Source organism: Trematomus bernacchii, unplaced genomic scaffold, assembly GCF_902827165.1.
Source record: "Trematomus bernacchii unplaced genomic scaffold, fTreBer1.1, whole genome shotgun sequence".
In the NCBI taxonomy this organism is placed as follows: domain Eukaryota; kingdom Metazoa; phylum Chordata; class Actinopteri; order Perciformes; family Nototheniidae; genus Trematomus; species Trematomus bernacchii.
In genome coordinates this window covers 2,652,644-2,672,060 of record NW_022987656.1, presented here as the reverse complement: position 1 = coordinate 2,672,060, position 19,417 = coordinate 2,652,644, and the positions used below count along the sequence as shown (strand labels likewise).

Below are 19,417 nucleotides of genomic sequence, written 5' to 3'. Positions count from 1 at the left end.
AACAACTAGTGTAGCCATGGGAACACATGCCTGTTCATGGTGTTGCAGCAGTGCATTAAGTATTTTTCTTGCCACAGTTCATGGTCTACTCCAAAACAGAAAACTTACTTTAATTATCATTATTTTATTTATTTATTTTTTACATGACTCACTATACATGGGTCCAATAGTGGCTTCTTTCTTATTAGAAAGTAGAGCGGCCTAGATGATGTAAGTCCAGAAATGGCCTGATAGTAACTGATCAAATGTATGTATGTTTGTATTAATATATGGCAACATAAGACACCAGTTTTAACAGCAAATTCACACATTCATGAACTGACTACCACCTGATTTGTCAGTGAGTATAACAAAAATATGAAGCAAATCTCGCAATTAGTTACCTAGCATATTGGTACAAATGTAGTGTTATAAACTCCTCATGACCTTTTGGAAGGAAATAAATGATGTTGTATTTGTTGATGGCATATTCTGTTTGTGCTGCTGTATTTTTGGGAACGCTTCATGATTCTTTTTGTCAGGCAAAATCCTCTCAGGGGAGTAGCCAGCACTCCCTTGGTCAGATGGCTTCCAGCTGAATACGAAGACGGAGGGAGAGAGCCCAAGGGCTGGAACCAAGGACGGCTCCATAATGGATTCCAACTTCCCCCGGTAATCTGCTCAATGCTGGTCCAGCGGACACAAACAGTCTTGGTGGAGACATTAGAAAGTGAAGCGAGCTCACCCTGCAAACCCAAGTTAATGTAGCTTTCTATTTCTTGTCCCAACCTGTTTCACAGCAGATAAAGTCCGCAGCTTTGGAACAGCAGAAGTGTGTGAGATGGCACAGATTACAGTTTCATTTCAATATTGTGGCCTTTGCTTTAAAAGACACTATTTCCCAAGCTATAAAAGTATATTTCCAGTCATGGGGATAAACAGTGTAACGGAAATTAAACGGTTTTGCGGGGTCATTTGGGGGAAGAAAATATTTTGTAACCAGCACGTAGTTTATCTGCATATTAGAGGTAAAAGGTATCCAAAGTAATTTATAAAGATGATCTCAATTAAGTATTGGCTAATACATGTATTGAATGTAATAAGTATACTTTCTTAAGGAGATAATAAGGGTATGAAAGAAAAGAGGCTTGCCTGAACATATCCAACCCCTTTTATGACTTTTAGTAATGTATCCATTTCTCATAGAGGAAAGAAAATGATATTAGTACCACAACATACTGTAAGGCCATAAATAATTGCATGAATAAATACATGTAAGATAATTATCAAAAAGCACATAAATAAATATATCTTTAATGTATTTTTACATTCTTGTTTTGAGTCATCACCCCTGACGGTAAAAATAAGTACTTGTTGTCGTCCAAAATAATATAATCTTTCTGTTTTAACAGCCATGGGAAGTCAGCAAGAAAATAATGAGGAGCTCGTCCAAACTGAAGGACGATGTCTATTCTCACATGCTAGTGGAGTGGGGCCAGTACATCAGCCATGACATGACCATGACCCCTCAAATCAAAGGCGGAGCCGGCCTTTGGAGTGATGTGGACTGTTTGAAGACATGTCAAAATGTGCATCCGTGCTTTCCCATTGAGGTAAGCACAACAGTCCTTAAACATTTTCATTTGTCTTGTTGAGACTTAGATCAATAACCGCCTCACTAGCAAGGACCATACAGTTCTACAACCATATGTCAGTTGGAGATTTATTCACAGGACATATCGAATGGAAATGGAAAGGGATAAAAGGATGAGAGATGACGCCTGTCAGTCTGGTCTGAAGGATGAACTGAAGCCAACTCAGAGGAGAGACTTAGGGTGGGAGTTCGGTCCCATGGCGTGTTTCTGTCCAATCTGAATAGATTAGGGATAAGGGGAGACATGGAGAGGGGATGTAGGGATGTAGGGATGTAGGGATGAAGTGATGAAGTGATGAAGGGTCAAATGGATACAGGAAGGGAGGGAAGGGTGAAGCTTTGAAGAGATGTTGTGAAGCAGGGATGAAGGGTTAATATGATAAATGGATGAAAGATGTAAGGAGAGAGTGATGACTTGATGAAGGGATGTAGGGAGGGGGGGTGAAGGGTCGAAGGGGGTTAGGGAGGGAGGGAAAGGGATGAATGGTTGAAGGGATGTACTGTAGAGAGGAAAGAACGGACAGCTGTAGGGAGGGGGGGATGAAGGGTTGAAGGGATAGAGGGAGGGAGGAATAAAGGGAGGTAATCAGGGATGAATCAACCAAGGGATGTAGGGAGAGAGGGATGTAGGGAGAGAGGGATGAAGGGATGTAGGGAGAGAGGGATGAAGGGATGTAGGGAGAGAGGGATGAAGGGATGTAGGGAGAGAGGGATGAAGGGATGTAGGGAGAGAGGGATGAAGGGATGTAGGGAGAGAGGGATGAAGGCAGGGAAGGGATGCACGGTGAAAATGGTGAAGGGTCGAAGGAATGTAGGGAAGGTAGGAATAAAGGGATGTAATGAAGGATGAATGCACAACGGGATGAAGTTTATTTATATAGCACCTTTCAACACAAGGCAATTCAAACAGTTTTACAAAAATGAAAGACATTAAGAAAATGGCATTTAAAAACAGTCATTAAAAAGAAAAGATAATAAAAGAAACATTAAAAGAAAAAATACATGGATAAAAGTTACAGTGCAGTTTAAGATGTGAATAGCTCAATTAAAAGCGGCGACAAAAAGAAAAGTCTTCAGCCTGGATTTAAAAGTAGTAAGAGTTGCAGCGGACCTGCAGGTTTCTGGGAGTTTGTTCCAGATATTTGGAGCATAATAACTGAACGCTGCTTCTCCATGTTTAGTTCTGACTCTGGGGACAGAAAGCTGACCAGTCCCTGAAGACCTGAGAGTTCTGGATGGTTCATTATTTAGCAGCAGATCAGAAATGTATTTTGGGCCTAAACCATTCAGTGCTTTATAAACCAGCAGCAGTATTTTGAAATCAATTATTTGACACACAGGAAGCCAGTGTAAAGACTTCAGAACAGGAGTGATGTGATCCACTTTCTTAGTGTCGGTAAGGACTCGAGCAGCGGCGTTCTGAATTAGCTGCAGCTTTCTGATAGATTTCTTAGTGAGACCTGTGAAGACACCATTACAGTAGTCCAGTCTACTGAAGATAAAAGCATGGACAAGTTTTTCCAAATCCTGCTGTGACATTAGTCTTTTGATCCTCGATATATTAGGATGAATGAATGTTGGGAGGGAGGGATGAAGGGTCAAGCGATGAATGGATGAAGGGATTTGTGAATGAAGGGACAACACAACTACATTGATCAGGAGTTGCTCTGGATGGTAACAGATTGTAACAAATTATTTCATGTTCTCCACAGACAGGTGATTCTATCAAAGCTGCACGAGGTTGCATGCCTTTTTTTCGCTCCAACGCAGCCTGCGCCATCCATCGTGGCTCAGATATTCGACAAGCTCTGCAGCGACAGCAGATGAACGGCATCACATCGTTCATAGATGCTTCGACCGTGTACGGCCACAGTCCAAGGCTGCAGAGCTCCCTCCGTGACCTCTCTGGCCTCGATGGGAAGCTTGCTGTCAATGACCAGTTCAGGGATCACACAGGAAGAACATACCCTCCATCCGTCGCCAATCTGCCATCCGCCTGCCGCCAGGGTCCGCACGTGGAGAGAGTCGAATGTTTCAGAGCTGGAGACAGTCGGCTGAATGAGGGTCTGCCCCTGATCTGTCTGCACACACTGTGGCTCAGGGAACACAACCGGATCGCAGAGGCACTGAAACACATCAACAGTCATTGGAGCCCGGAGACTATTTACCAAGAAACTCGCAAGATTGTCGGAGCACTGCATCAGGTATGTGACGAGCAGCTTAACATGTTTAAAAATATGCAAAAACAAAAACCTCTTGAAGCATTAAAGTATATTATTTAGTTTCCAAGTAACCTGCTGATTATGTATTTGAGTTATTGAAAATCGACAATTTAATTGCGTGCAAAACTTTCTTTTAATAGTATGTTTAGCACTTTATGCAAGAATCAAGATTCAAGGCTTTATTGTCATGTGCACATTAGCTACAGTGTAGATATGGCAATGAAAAACTTAAGACACAGGGTCCTCCAACAGTGCAACATGAATAGGACATAGAACAAATAAAATAGATAAAATAGTGCAAGAGAATGAAAAAATTCAGAATAAATGTCAGTTGCAATTTCAGATTGTGTGGTAAATAAATAATGCATAGTTCTTGATATTGTAGCAACCAGATGTAACAGCATAGTCACTGTGCTGCAGTAAGGTTAACCATGGCCTGTTTTTTAAAACTGGACAAAATTAGTATTTACAGCTTAAGACCCGAGAGACCCCGGTACCGGGGCACTGCCGCAACATTTTGCAGGAAACAGTGTCTGAGGGCATGTTCATTTAATAAACTATGAATGTTTTATATCCATGTAACGGGAAGAAACTCATCTAACTGATGATTTTTATTTTTTTTTCAAAAGAAAACCCACAATGCTAACACTGAGCCTCTGAATTAGCAACGAGCAAAAAATGCTAACAGATTACTGCACCGAAAATCACTCACAAAACCTTATTTATCTTTTCTCTACATCCATGACATCGATTCACATCGTGAGGTGACACAGAATCGAAGGGTACCCTCATTATCACTGAATTATACGAAATCGCGACGTTATAAACAAAAACAGACATCAAAACAGGTGGCGCTAGGTAGCTAAAAATGCTAACATGGTTACCTTGGCTCTGTAGTTTCTCCAAAGTGGTCTTCAATGGCATTAAAATGATAAAAACGCTGCTGAAGTTAATCCATAGGTTAATCCAATGTGTCTGTGTCCCTTTGAAATGATTTCTGATAATCCATAAGCAATGAGACTGATAATCCATGCTTTTCTGTTTCTAGATGTCAGAGCTAGAGTGTAGCTTCACTCTAATGCAAAATTACCTGAAAAACAGGCTCAGGGTTTAACAGGTTAAACTACTAGCATTTACTACTTACGTACTTAAATTCACATGCAGAATATCCACCATTAGAAAACCATTTTCCAAAAAGTCCAAGATCCACCAAAATAGTTACGGTGTGAATGCTTGTGATTCAGGGCAACATAATAAGAAGAAATGAAATGGAAGTTTTACATTGTTTGCTGGCTTTAAGAGAAAGAACAGCAGCATTTTTGAAAGAAACATGGATTAGGTGAATGATGCAAATTATGGACATGATGCAAGGTCCTACTTGCTGTGGTTTTTCTGTACACTAAATACATTTGATGAAGGCAGGGGAAACAGCTGTGTGACGAAAACAAAGGCAAACATGATTTACTGCTGTAGAGTTTCTATTAACAAACACAAATTATGAACAAACTAATCCAACATTCACATGTGTGGTGAATTTATAATGATGAGATGTCAGGAGTGCGAGTGTGTTGCACTTATTAAAGAATGTCAAACTGATAAAAAGACAAAGTGAGGCCTGTTGTTTACAAGAAAACAAGATGTTCTTCTTTTATGAAGTGTGTCGTGACTTAAGGTCATTGAAGCATTCACACAGAAGAGAAAAAGAAATAGCCTTGACTGGAGCTTTTTCAGAAAGAATTCTTGCATTTATTGCTACAAATGTAGACTGCGCAGCAATGTCCTACAGTAAAGATTTACTAAAGCAATGTAATGAATGATGTGTTCACATAAGCACATCAAATTCCGAGCACATTATTTGAAAGGCCACCGATGATTTGTGGAAATTAATTTGAGAAACTTAATTTTAGAAAATTCTAAAGGAAACATGTACAAAATAAATGCTATTAAGTTAACTTAAGCCTTAGTACATTAACTCAAAACAACATATTTGTTTAACTGTTAGTCAAAAGAACCTTTCGCCACAAATTACAATGACTGATAATTCATTTAATATATTGGAATTTGCATAGCACAACATATAAGAAATAAATCTTTCTAAAACATTATTTAAATGATTTTCTGGAACTTTTTTATCCTGTCAAATAATATTCATCATAAAATTGAGTTATTCGACAGACAAGGAATAGAAGTTTAAAATAATATATGTTTAGATGTCTGTATGTATGTGAATTGCCATGTTTGTGTCAGGGTTGAGTGAAGCAGGCAGGACCCAAATGCAGATTCCCAAGATAATTTCTTTAATCCAAGGTAACAAAGTAGACAACAGAACACTACCCTGTGACAGTCAAAGACAAACAAGGAACCAACAATGACAGACAGAAAAACCAGAACTAAAATACACACAAGACCAATCACACAAACAAGACACAGGTGAGGAGGGAGGAGAAAACACAGGGGCACCAGGTGAACACAATCGGGCAATCAGGCAGGAGGGAACACAGAGACAGGAAGCAACAGGCAAGACGGGCGGGAACACTTTTCAAAACAAAACAGGAAACCAAAGACAGAAAAAGACAAGACAAAACACAACACAGACAGATCGTGACATTACCCCCCCCCTCAAGGGACGGATCCCAGATGTCCCAAAAAAGCCCCAAAAAGTCCAAAACCTCTAGAAGGGTGGGCGAAGGGGGCCCGGAGTAGGGACGCACAACCAGGACCAAAAGGGTGGGTGGAGGGGGTCCGGAGGACGGGCCCGGAAGGGGTCCCGGGCGGACGGCCCGTGGGCAAGGCAGAGTCCAAAAAGGGGCGAAGGCCACAGCGAGCGAACTCAGGGGCCCGGGCATGAGAGCGAAGGCAGTGGCTGGAAGATTCAGGGGGCCGGGCTCGAGGGCGAAGACCACGGCTGGGGAACTCAGGAGGCCGGGCTGGAGGGCGAAGACCGCGGCACTCAGGGGGCCGGGCTCGAGGGTGAACAAGAAGGCGTCGACGGGACAGCTCCGGAGGACGGGCAGGAAGGCGCTGACGGGACAGCTCCGGAGGCCGGGCAGGAAGGTGCCGACGGGACAGCTCCGGAGGCCGGGCAGGAAGGTGCTGACGGGACAACCCCGGAGGACGAGCAGGAAGACGCCGACGGGACAGCTCCGGAGGCCGGGCAGGAAGGCGCCGACGGGACAGCTCCGGAGGCCGGGCAGGAAGGCGCCGACGGGACAGCTCCGGAGGCCGGGCAGGAAGGCGCCGACGGGACAACTCCGGAGGCCGGGCAAGACCCAGTATCGGCCGGACAGGAACCGGAGCCGACGGGACAGGCGTAGACGGGATCCTGAACATGACATGGGCTGGTGTCAATGGGACCCCGGATGGAGCAAGGGCTGGTGTCGACTGGACCCCCAACGGAACAGGACACAGAGTTGGCAGGACCCCCGGCGGGACAGGTGTCGGCGGGACCCCCAACGGAACAGGACACAGAGCTGGCAGGACCCCGGCGGGACAGGTGTCGACTGGACCCCCAACAGAACAGGACACAGAGTTGGCAGGACCCCCGGCGGGACAGGTGTCGGCGGGACCCCCAACAGAACAGGACACAGAGCTGGCAGGACCCCCGGCGGGACAGGTGTCGGCGGGACCCCCTACAGGACAGGATCTGGTGTTGGCAGGAAACCCGGCGGAGCAGCAGTCGGCGGGACCCCCAACGGGACAGGACATGGGGCTGGCAGGACCCACAGCGGAACAGGTGTCGGCAGGACCCCCAACGATACTGGACGTGGAGTTGGCAGGACCCTCAGCGGAACCCCCAACGGCACAGGACACAGGGTTGGCAAGACCCCCGGCAGAAGAGTAGTCGGCGGGACCCCCAATGGGACAGGACATGGAGTTGGCAAGACCCCCGGCAGGAGAGTAGTCGGCGGGACCTCCAACAGCACAGGACATAGGGTTGGCAGGACCCCCGGCAGAAGAGTAGTCGGCGGGACCCCCAATGGGACAGGACATGGAGTTGGCAAGACCCCCGGCAGGAGAGTAGTCGGCGGGACCTCCAACAGGACAGGACACAGGGTTGGCAGGACCCCCGGCAGAAGAGTAGTCGGCGGGACCCCCAAAGGGACAGGACATAGGATTGGCAAGACCCCCGGCAAAAGAGTAGTCGGCGGGACCTCCAACGGCACAGGACATAGGGTTGGCAGGACCCCCGGCAGAAGAGTAGTCGGCGGGACCCCCAATGGGACAGGACATGGAGTTGGCAAGACCCCCGGCAGGAGAGTTGAGACCTTAGCAGCAAGGTTTGACATGTGTAGAGCCATGGACTGATTGCTTTCAACTAAGGCTCGCATCATCTGCTCATGTTGGCCCAGAAGATTTCCCTGATGAGAAATGGCGTGCTGGACCGGAACAGAGGCCGGAACCATGGCTGCTGGGGCCAGAACTGGGGCCGGAACCATGGCTGCTGGGGCCAGAACTGGGGCCGGAACCATGGCTGCTGGGGCCAGAAATGGGGCTTGAACCATGGCTGTGTGGGCCGGTTCTGGAGCCGGAACTATGGCTGCTGGGGCCTGTACTGGAGCCCAAAGCATGGCTTCTGGGGCTCGGGCTGCTAGCCTGGACTTGCGACTCCTTCTCTTAGGAGCCTTTTGGAGGCTTCGTGGACCTCCAAAAGCCAGACGAGTGCCCGAGAACGGCTCCTGGACAGGAGCAGGAAATGGGGAAGAAGCAGGGGTTGACTCCAGACGGAACACACCGAGATGTATGGTGTCAGGTTGGGAGTTGGGAGGCAGGGGGCTAGCATGCCTGGGGCTAGCAGGCCGGGCACGTCGAAAGGAAATCCAAAATCCAGTCAGGTAAGAACTTAACTAAAGATGGATCCACTGTTGCCACCTGGTGAGCCTCTGCCAGAGCAGCCTCTTTCTGCTGAACACTGGACGCTCCCCTCCACCTACCATAGCAGCAAGCCAAAGAAAAGGTAAAATGTTGTAAATCCACCTCAAATGGATCTGCTGGGCCCATTTCTGGTTGGTTCCTTCTGTCAGGGTTGAGTGCAGCAGGCAGGACCCAAATGCAGATTTCCAAGATAATTCCTTTAATCCAAGGTAACAAAGTAGACAACAGAACACTACCCTGTGACACAGTCAAAGACAAACAAGGAACCAACAATGACAGACAGAAAAACCAGAACTAAAATACACACAAGACCAATCACACAAACAAGACACAGGTGAGGAGGGAGGAGAAAACACAGGGGCACCAGGTGAACACAATCGGGCAATCAGGCAGGAGGGAACACAGAGACAGGAAGCAACAGGCAAGACGGGGTGAACACTTTTCAAAACAAAACAGGAAACCAAAGACAGAAAAAGACAAGACAAAACACAACACAGACAGATCGTGACAGTTTGTAGAGAAAGACATTATAAGGATGAGCGTAAAAACTGTAGGTGATGTAAAAAGAAATGTAGCTTCCAACTATTTTAATCTATTATGTTCTTTTTCAGGTTCATCTGACCTGTTTCCATGCTTAATGTTCAGAAAGCTCTTTATTTTCCTCATACCTGTGCTGCAGCACCTCTTTTCACCCTCTGTCTGAAACCAGAGGCCAGTCTGCTCTGATTGGTTAGCTGGCCGGCTAACTTTAGCCTATCACGTACAATGTGTTTGAGCGCTAGCAAATAGAGGCGTGAATGTTACATAATGATGTCACTATGTTCCAGAAAGTAAACAAAGGAGTCAAATTGTGGCGTTCAGGCAAGGGGGGAGTGTGTGGGAGAGAAACTCCATCTGTAGTGTGTGATATACGTTTTTGGCATTTCACTGAACTCCTCTAATGTTTCAGATATATAAGAGGCCCTAATATCCTTTTGGGGGTTTCTCTTTCCTGTAGTGTGTTATATATAGGTTATAACACACTACAAAAGTCTCTCCCATAAACTCCCCTCCTGCCTGAAACGCCTCCATTGGACTCTTTTGTTTGCATCCGTAACATAGTGACATCATTATGTTACACTGGCACTTCTATTGTCTAGCGTTCCAAAGCATTGGCACATCTCTGAGTGGTTGACCAATCACAACAGAGCCTGCCAGCTAACCAATCAGAGCAGACTGGGCTCTGGTTTCAGACAGAGGGTGAAAAGAGGTGCTGCAGCACAGGCAGTATGAGAAAAATAAAGAGCTTTCTGAACATTAAAGCATGGAGACATGTCACAGGAGAGACACTACATACTAATATAAATGTGACCAATAATAGCTAATGTGGCTCTGCTTTGCTCAGTGAAAACTCAGGACACATTTCTGTTAGGATGGTTCTTTATATCAGGGAGGAGCAACAGAGCCAGACGGACACTTTGATGATTGACAGTTCATAATCCTTTCTTGTAAACAGTCTCTGTGCACGTTGCATACCAGTTAGCACAAAGGATGTCCCTGTCATCTTACCATGGAAGGCAGGCTTTGCAGCAATGACTGTAGATAGAAGTTGTATTAGCTGTAGGCTATGGGTTTCATTTAGTTGGGTACATACTGTATGTTTGCATGAAAACATTATTAACAAACATGGTTTTGATGGAAATGAATCATGTTTTCCTGTGAAAGGGACAATCCTGATGCTAGGCTGTGAAGTTTCTAAGGCATTTCTACACAGAGGGAAAATAAGTGTGTAATCTTTCAGACTTTGGGGCCTGACATTTACTGTGAAAGGGGATTAACACCTGCTATCATCAGGGGGCTTTTGGACAATGCCAGAGGAAAGAGATTTACATTATTAAAGAGAGATATCTAATGGAGGAGGATGGGTTTTTGAAATAATTTGTGAGGATGAAGTATAAAAGTGCAGGTAGGGGATTTACATACTGTAGCTATAACCATGACAAACTCATAAAATCCCTGTATTGGAAGTGGTGTGGAATTTTAGGCAGTCTAAAAGCTGAGATGAAGAATTAAAGGTAGGGTAGGTAAGTTTGAGAAACCGGCTCGAGATACACTTTTTGTTATATTCCATGGAATGCTCTTAACATCCCGATAGCAATGAATATTTTAAGTGCTTTGACAAAAAATCCATTAAAAAATGTCATCTGTGGAAGCCGTAGTACTGTAAAAAGCACGACCAATCATCCTGCCCGGCTAAAATAACTGGATGGCCTACCTGCCTGTCAGCCTTCCATCTGTGCACAAACTTATCTCGTGCCCTCATTGGTCATGTGCGCGTTCGTGTGTGTTGGAGGAGGGGCTCTGTAAGGAAGTGGCAGATTTTCTCCGGTTGTGTAATTTCAAACTCGAGCTGGTTTCTCCAAAATTACATACCCCACCTTTAAAGAAACACCAAAGCTCAGTTTCTTCATTATCACATCCTTCATGTTATTACACTATCATCTCTTAGTCGGACATAGGAGAAGTACATATATTTGATCGCAAATATCCCCAATGTAAAATACATTTGCAAAAAGAAGTACATTCTATTAAAGTAATTACTTGAGGTCATGTAGTGGTGTGAATATAAAAATAAACGTGTTACTACCGCCATGGGTCCTGCAGAGCAATGGAGTGGTGCAGTGATTTTTCATTTCATTTCAAACCTTTATTTATCCAGGTGTATCCCATTGAGATCATTGATCTCTTTTTCAAGGGAGACCTGAGGCCTGTACTACGAAGCCGGATTTTCCTAACCTGGATATGTTTGAGTTAGCCGGTTGGCCCAATCCAAAACATACGCGCTCTCGCTAAACTGTACTACGACGCTGGTTATCAAGTGGATCGCTCAAGCCAGCCGTGTCCTATCTAGTTAGGTGCGCGTTCACATGAAAGGGGTGGTATTTGGAGCATTCGACCAATCTCAAACATGGACAAGCCGCGTTCTGACAGCGCAGCGTCATACTTCCTGAATGAAAAGTGAACTTTAATATTAGTCAAATATGAAGAAGTTAAACTTTAAACATCCATGACTTAAACACTTTATCCAGGATCAAAGCCACATAGCTGCACCTGCAAGGTGAATACAGCTGGTAAAAGAAAAAGCGTTTGAATGCGTACATTAACAGGTTTATGATATCACTGCCCCGTCCAAGACACGAGTGGATCTGACTTTAATTACATTTGACTCGAGTGTTTCGTCAATTTAATGTGTTGCTTAAAATAATACTTCTGCATACAGTATGGGACACTGTGAGTGTTGCACGGCCAGATACGGCTCAAGAAGCTGACTCAAATAAGGAAATATATGATACATTATGATGTGATATGATATGAATGATAATGGGACACATCGCCGTCTGCACTCACAGTGCCGCGGACTGTACTTAATGTTACTCTGATCCGGTTACTTATGTCGTGGCAGATATTTAAGTAAGCTTTCTTAACGCTAATGTTATAATAGTCAGATTGCTCTGAAGATGGGAGGGGATATTCTATTAATGTTCACGTTCACACAGTCAGTTGATTTTTGCCGGCCGTCTTTCCTGCAACGGCAGTTTTTCTGTATTTCCTCTATCCTGTAATATGACTTGATAGCTTTAAACTCCGCACACGGAGCTCTGATTGGTCAGCAGGCGGTGCTTTCACTGAGTTGATCTCTTAGCCTGCCACCTAACCTCCTCCCGAGGAGGTTAGCCGCTCAGCATAAGTTACCATGGAGATCTAGCCCGCTAAAAAGAGAACCAGCGTCGTAGGACCGGAAAGCCCGAGTTTTCCCTGAAGTCAGCCGGCTAAGCGAAAATCCGGCTTCGTAGTACAGGCCTCTGCTCAAGTAGGTTCCACATGAAACATAAAAACATAAACAGAACAAAGAGTGTGACTAAGTGATGACTTATTTTTGTAGGCCAACCTGGAGATTGGCATCGCAAGGGCTTCCTCGACAAAAAGCAATGGAATTTTTGCATTGGATTTTGTTTATGGTGCATACACGTCGCATGAAGTAAAAGCGTGTTTTAAACTTGATTTCTAACCAAAAACAAGTAAAACAAATCAATTATTTTATCGACTCATTGCTGCACCACTCTATGACAATTAATAACTACAGTACTGTTGGTTTAATCAGAAGGAGAATCAGAAATACTTTATGGAAATTGGTTCAATCCCAGGGGGAAACGACAAAACATTTGAGGTATAACAAATAAACTAATGCCTAATGTAGTGTAGTTGTGTTATTGTATAATATTCTAATGTTGAAAAGTCTGCCTGTAATGAGAAAAGTTTTCTAGTTATCCAATCTTGGGAAAGAAAAAACTCTTCTCCCTTTACAGCCTCAGCAGCTTTCAGCTCATTGTTGTGACACACACTTTAAATCCTCAAGCAGCTGTTCCCAGCAAACAAGCTCACACAGGGCAAATTTTACGGAGGATGCTGTTTTCATACAGCATTATTCTTGACAAGTCACTGTAAATGCACTACTTGAATGCATTAAAATTAGGGCTGTCAAGTTAACGCGTTAATAACGCGTTAACGCAAAAAAAAATTAACGCCACTAATTATTTTAACGCGATTAACGCATGTGTATTTTTTGTCCTCAGCCGCCGTAGTTTCAGAGCGCATCGAGTTTAAAATACCATCGACAAGCTGATGCTGACAGCCCCGCTCCTACCGCCCGCTTGTGGCAGACCACACTTCCACGCTCACTGGCAGGCCCGGACTGGCCATCGGGAGGACCGGGAGGGAGTGTGTATGTGTGGTGCGACTCGCGCGAGCGAGGCACACCTTACGTGTTGTTGTTGTTGTTAGCATCTGGTGCTAGCTAGCTGCGCTAACGGATATAAGGAGCTGTTTCAATGACATTTCGCCGACAACTGCACCGAGCACTTGACTTTATGCAGGTAGCCAGACAGTGTGACATTGTACGAAAAGTCAGCACACTCAGCACGGATAGTGCGCGCAACATGATTGCAGCATCCAGGCAGCTCCCGTTGGAGCATATATGCCTTGAGCTGCACATAGCTCCAACGATCCATCACAGTGTCTCCACACACACACGCACACGCACACACACACACACACACACACAATTATTGTATGAGAGAGGTTCCAGGTTGAATTGAAGCGAATATTTGTAATGTTCAGAGGTTGTTGTGTTTAATATTCATGAGAATATTTGTCATTGTTCAAATGATAATAAACAAACATATAAAGCATATTTGTCCACTCATATGTTGATAAGAGTATTAAAAACTTGAAAGATATCCCTCTAAGGTACATTTAGAACAGATAAAAAATGTGCGATTAATTTGCGATTAATCGCGATTAACTATGGACAATCATGCGATTAATCGCGATTAAATATTTTAATCGACTGACAGCCCTAATTAAAATATTTGCTTTGGCTGTAATTACTTACAAAAAAAACGAAGGCTAGTGCAATTAGACAGGAGTTGAAACATCAGTGTTAAAAGGGTTTTCAGGCCGGTTCTATGACAGTGTGTTTGTTCCTGTTTATGTCACTTTCTAATGTTAACTGTGAGTTTTTACACAAATATATTGGTTGATCTTCCCATTCAAAATATTGATTATTATTTGCGCAAAATCTAGTTCTTGGCAAATGTAATCTTAAATCCCAGGCTAACAGTAAAACATAAAAATACTCTTAAAACGTAAAATAGTGCTAGAAGAAAGTGCTAAGCACACAATGCATGCAGAATGTAAATAACGTATGCTTTTGATGTAAGACAAAAAAGCAAATTCATCCAATACAACTCTTAATAACAAAAAATACATTGCAATTAAAGACATTATGATAAAAAAAGAAAGAAATGTGCAACAGGAGAAAATAAGTGAATGTCTGTTCTAGTCTTCTAGTTTTAGGCTCTGCTGAAATCAAATCAAAATCAAATCAAGTTTTATTTATAAAGCACATTTAAAAGCGATTTTTGGTCGAGCCAAAGTGCTGTACATGTAATAAAAACACATTACTACAAAACACAATAAACGACAATAAATTACAACAGATATAACTTAAAAAACAAAATAAGAATAAAACACACGGAATAGTCAGGAGTCGTGCTCCGCTCTAACTAGAAAGCCAGAGAGAAGAAGTGTGTTTTTAGTTTTGATTTAAAAACCCCTAGGGTCTGGGCCGACCTCACATGGAGGGGCAGAGTGTTCCAGAGCCTAGGGCCAGCTGCTGCGAAGGCTCGGTGCCCTCGGGTCTTTAGCCTGGTCTTGGGCACTACCAGCAGCAGCTGGTCAGCAGACCTTAAAGCTCTGGCTGGGGTGTAGCGCTGGAGCAGTTCAGCTATATAGGCCGGGGCCAGCCCATTTAGTGCTTTAAAAACAAATAAAAGGATTTTAAAATCAATTCTGAACCGAACTGGAAGCCAGTGTAGTGAGGCCAGAATAGGGGTGATGTGGTCGCGCTTTTTGTGACCAGTCAGCAAACGTGCAGCAGCGTTTTGGACTAGCTGTAAGCGTTTGATTGAGGCCTGGTCCATACCCACATACAGAACGTTACAATAGTCCAGTCTCGAGGTTACAAAGGCGTTAATAACCCTTTCTAAGTCTTTAAAAGATAAATACGACTTGGTTTTGGCCAATAGTCTTATTTTAAAAAAGCAGGATTTTACTACGGTGCTGACCTGCTTGTCAAATTTAAAAGTGCTGGTGAATGTCACTCCAAGGTTCATGACCGAGGGGAGGATGTTTTTTTTGATAGAGCCCAGAATATCAACCGGAGAGGCTGGAGGTTGCGGTCCAAAAAAGATGACCTCGGTCTTGCTCTCGTTGAGGTTGAGGAAGTTTTTGCTCAGCCAGGATTTTATCTCTGCTAAGCAGTCCATCAGCTGCTGTAGTGAGTGTGTGACATTTGCTTTGAGAGGCAGATATATCTGTACATCGTCGGCGTAGCAGTGGAAGGGAATGTTATGTTTTGTGAGTATTGAACCTAGGGGCAGTATGTACAGTAGAAAAAGGATGGGGCCCAGAATCGAGCCTTGGGGAACCCCACAGGTAAGAGGGGCTTTGGCAGAGGAGAAGGCACCTAGCTGTACCGAGAAGCTACGGTCTGTCAGGTAGGACCTGAACCATGCAAGGGCAGAGCCTGTGATGCCAGCGGACTGTTCAAGCCGTGACAGCAGGATGCTATGGTCCACAGTGTCAAAGGCAGCTGTCAGGTCTAACAGCACCAAGACAGCTGGGCTACCTGAGTCGGCGGCTAGGAGCAGATCATTAAAAACTCTTAAAAGGGCTGTTTCAGTGCTGTGCATGGGTTTGAAGCCAGACTGGAACTTTTCATGGATTCCATGCGTGGTTAAAAAAGACTGCAGCTGGGCGTAGACTACTCGCTCCAGGGCTTTTGATAAAAAAGGTAGCTGAGAGATGGGCCTAAAATTTGCGAGAATGGAGGGGTCGAGATTTTTCTTTTTAAGGAGTGGCTTAACCACGGCATGTTTGAAGGCAGCTGGGACACATCCTGAGGTAAGAGAGGTGTTTAAAAGTAATAAAATACTTGCTCCAACTGATTCTAAAACATCTCTGAGAAAGCGAGAGGGAATGCTGTCTGAGGTGCAGTTTGTCGGCCGCAGGTGCTTGACCACATCCGAGAGAGCAGAGAGGGATACAGGGTCAAAGTGGTCGAGGACAGCAGGGCACAGAAAAGGAGCAGGATCTGGGGTAGCACTAGTGTGGGCTAGCCTAAGAGCAGATACCTTTTCAATAAAAAATGTAAGAAACTTATCACAGAGAGTAGTCGATGGGACAATAGAAGAAACATCACAGGGATTAATGATCGAGTTGAGGACATTAAAAAGAACCTGAGGTTTATGGCTGTTTTTGGAGATTAACAGAGAAATGTGCTCTGTTTTGGCTGCTTTGACTGCCGTCTGGTAGTCAGAAAGGCAAGCACGAAGGATTTCTAGGGAGACATGGAGTTTATCCTTTTTCCATTTTCTCTCTGCACGCCTGCAAGCGCGTCTGAGATCACGAGTACAGTCATTGAGCCACGGCTCTGATAGAACTTTGGTGCGTCTAAGCGTAAAAGGAGCAACAGAATCCAGTATTAGTGTGCATGTCGAGTCAAACATGGAGATAAGCTCATCAGCATTAAAAGCACAGTTCACATCTAATTTACAGATCGGAGAAGCATTAAAAGCATCAGAGAACAGTGAGGCAGTCAAGGGGTTTATCGAACGCAGACGACGCGCAGGGGCACGTGATTCGACTCCTGCGGAAGGGATGGTGGTTGTAAACAGAACCGGTAAATGGTCTGAGATACGCGTTGCTGCACATATTTCATCCACAGATACAGACAGTCCAAACGATAATACTAAGTCCAAAGTGTGTCCTTTTTCGTGTGTTGGGCCAGCCACGGACTGAACGAGACCAAAAGAATCAAGGAGATTTAAAAAGTCCCTAACCAGAGGTTTGGACTCGCAAAACACACATGGACATTGAAGTCTCCGGAGATCAAAACACGATCATATTTCACCATGATCCCGGACAGAAAGTCAGAAAAGTCATTTATGAAATCCTTATTACACTTTGGCGGACGATACACGACTGCGCAGAGTATGGGCGAGGCCGGGTTCAGTTCAAAAAGCTGCAACTCAAAGCTAGCATAGCTAGTTACAGGGTGAAGCAATCGGCATTGGAGGTTAGCTCTAAACACTGATGCTATGCCCCCACCATGGCCGGTGGCACGGGGGGAGCTGAAGAATGTACAGTCAGGAGGAAGAAGTTCAGAGAACGGTGTATACTCGCCAGCGTGAGCCCAGGTCTCCGTCAGGAACATAAAATCCAGTTCACGAGAGGTGAAGAAGTCGTTTAGCAGGAACGAAAGCATATTCCCATGCTTGATGTCCATAAATGAAAAAGCAGATTGTGAAAAAGGCAGTACTCGTCAGTGGGATGTTCAAGTCTAAGTTAAAAGCAATTCCTATACAAACTAAAAAGATTGCTTAAAATAATCTGCTTAGATTCAGCGCCTTCTTACTGTCCTGTAAATTGTTGCTTTTATGAGTTGATATAATTAACAAAAATATGAAAGAGTTGTGCGATATGAGTCGCACAAAACACGGAACACGGAAAAAAACGTCCTACTACTTCAGTTTCCATTTTAAAAGTTCATCTCAAAGTCAATGTTTTTTTTAATGTGTTTGGGATTCTCTGGTCAATGAAAGCTTATGAGATTTTCAAGTTTTGTTCTACATAAAATACGTGAGTATATACCCCACTCGTCAATGTCCGAAGTTCTATGTCTCATAAAAACATTGGTTGCTAACAAGTGACTAAATAAACTACTCAATGTCATTGCGCCTAGGTAGCCTTCAGCTTAGCAGCCCTGCGAACGTGATGTAGTTCATTTATAGCCGTTAACGTTAGCTTTACGCTTCAAAGATCACAAAGCAGAGCTAAAATGTAGAGATAATCCTGCTGAACAAAATCTGTTAATTTTCATTAACATGTGTTGGCCACAGAGCTTGTTTTGTGCAATACAACTAAATCCAATGGGGAAATCCCACTTCTTTTTCTTTTCAAGGGAACCCTTGCGATGCCAACTTCCAGGACTGTCTAAGAAAATACGCCATCGCTGCATCTCTCTAAAGCTTTGTCTTAAAGCACTTAACACTCAAATAGGCAAACGTTTTAGTCCATTAAGGCTTGTTTTGTACTTTTTGCCTAAATTCCAACCTGATTAACATTATAGGTAAACATTAGTGTCAGCAAGAAGCTTTCTGGTACTCTTTAAATCATAAACGATCTCCCATGCATAAATTGTAGCCTTATCCTCCAACCCAGTCATGAGTCAGGCCAGAGGGATGCAGGCGGGTGAACCTGTTCATACTTCCACTCCAACTGACTGTCTGTGGGAAGCCACTCGAAAACAGTGGGGGGATGTGTGGTACTCGGCATGGCTTGCAGGAAATAAATAGAAAGGTCAGAAGCCATTTCAATACAGAGTGAAAACCTGTTATTGGCAGGAAACAGGAAAGAAAAAGGATCATCTAACGGCATCTGATTTCATTCTGACCTGCATCTCAATTGAAGTGCACAACTGTTGCTTAAAATTAGGAGTAGTATTAGTATTATCAAGTATTGTATGTGAACAATAACATTATGTCCTATTTAGTTATTAGTTGTTAAGGATATAGGAGGTTTGTTTTAATTAAGTAAACAGGACTTGTGTGTAAAATTGGTAGAGTGAACCTTTAGGGAGTTTACATTTACATCATTACATTTTGTTCTAGTTGCAACCAACAGCTCTATGTATATCTTGCCCTTACAAACATTTTCCCAACATTGGGAGACAAAGGATTTCCCCTGAGGGTGTGGATTTTTCTTTGGCCAATTTTTGTGAGTGTGCAGACGAATTAACTCTCCGATTGCCTAAGCGTACGTGTTTGCAGCTATTGTGGATTTGCCCTTGTTTTTTCAAGGCCAATCAACAGAAATGTAGACTTCGATGAATATGATTTGTAGTCATTGGGGTATAATGTGTTTTTTTACTTTTAAGACGTAAGATTTGGATACACTGGCTCGCTGCACCCGCACTGCGATGGGGACCCAAGTCCCCATCTGCAAAAACACGTGGGTTTGCTATCCTGGCTCCAAAATGGTGGAATGAGCTCCCCATTGAAATCAGGACAGCAGAAAGCTTACACATCTT

At 44.0% G+C, this 19,417-nt stretch overlaps 1 protein-coding gene across 1 annotated transcript in view; it reads left to right on the top strand.

Annotated features, from left to right (window-relative positions):
• The window catches only part of LOC117486655 (thyroid peroxidase-like), a 29,844-nt gene that overhangs the window by 6,053 nt on the left and 4,374 nt on the right, over positions 1-19,417 (top strand). The window contains exons 5-6 of the mRNA XM_034135162.1: positions 522-651; positions 3,346-3,837. Of these exons, the coding sequence (XP_033991053.1) occupies positions 522-651; positions 3,346-3,837 (622 nt within the window). The remainder of the gene's footprint in view (positions 1-521; positions 652-3,345; positions 3,838-19,417) is intronic.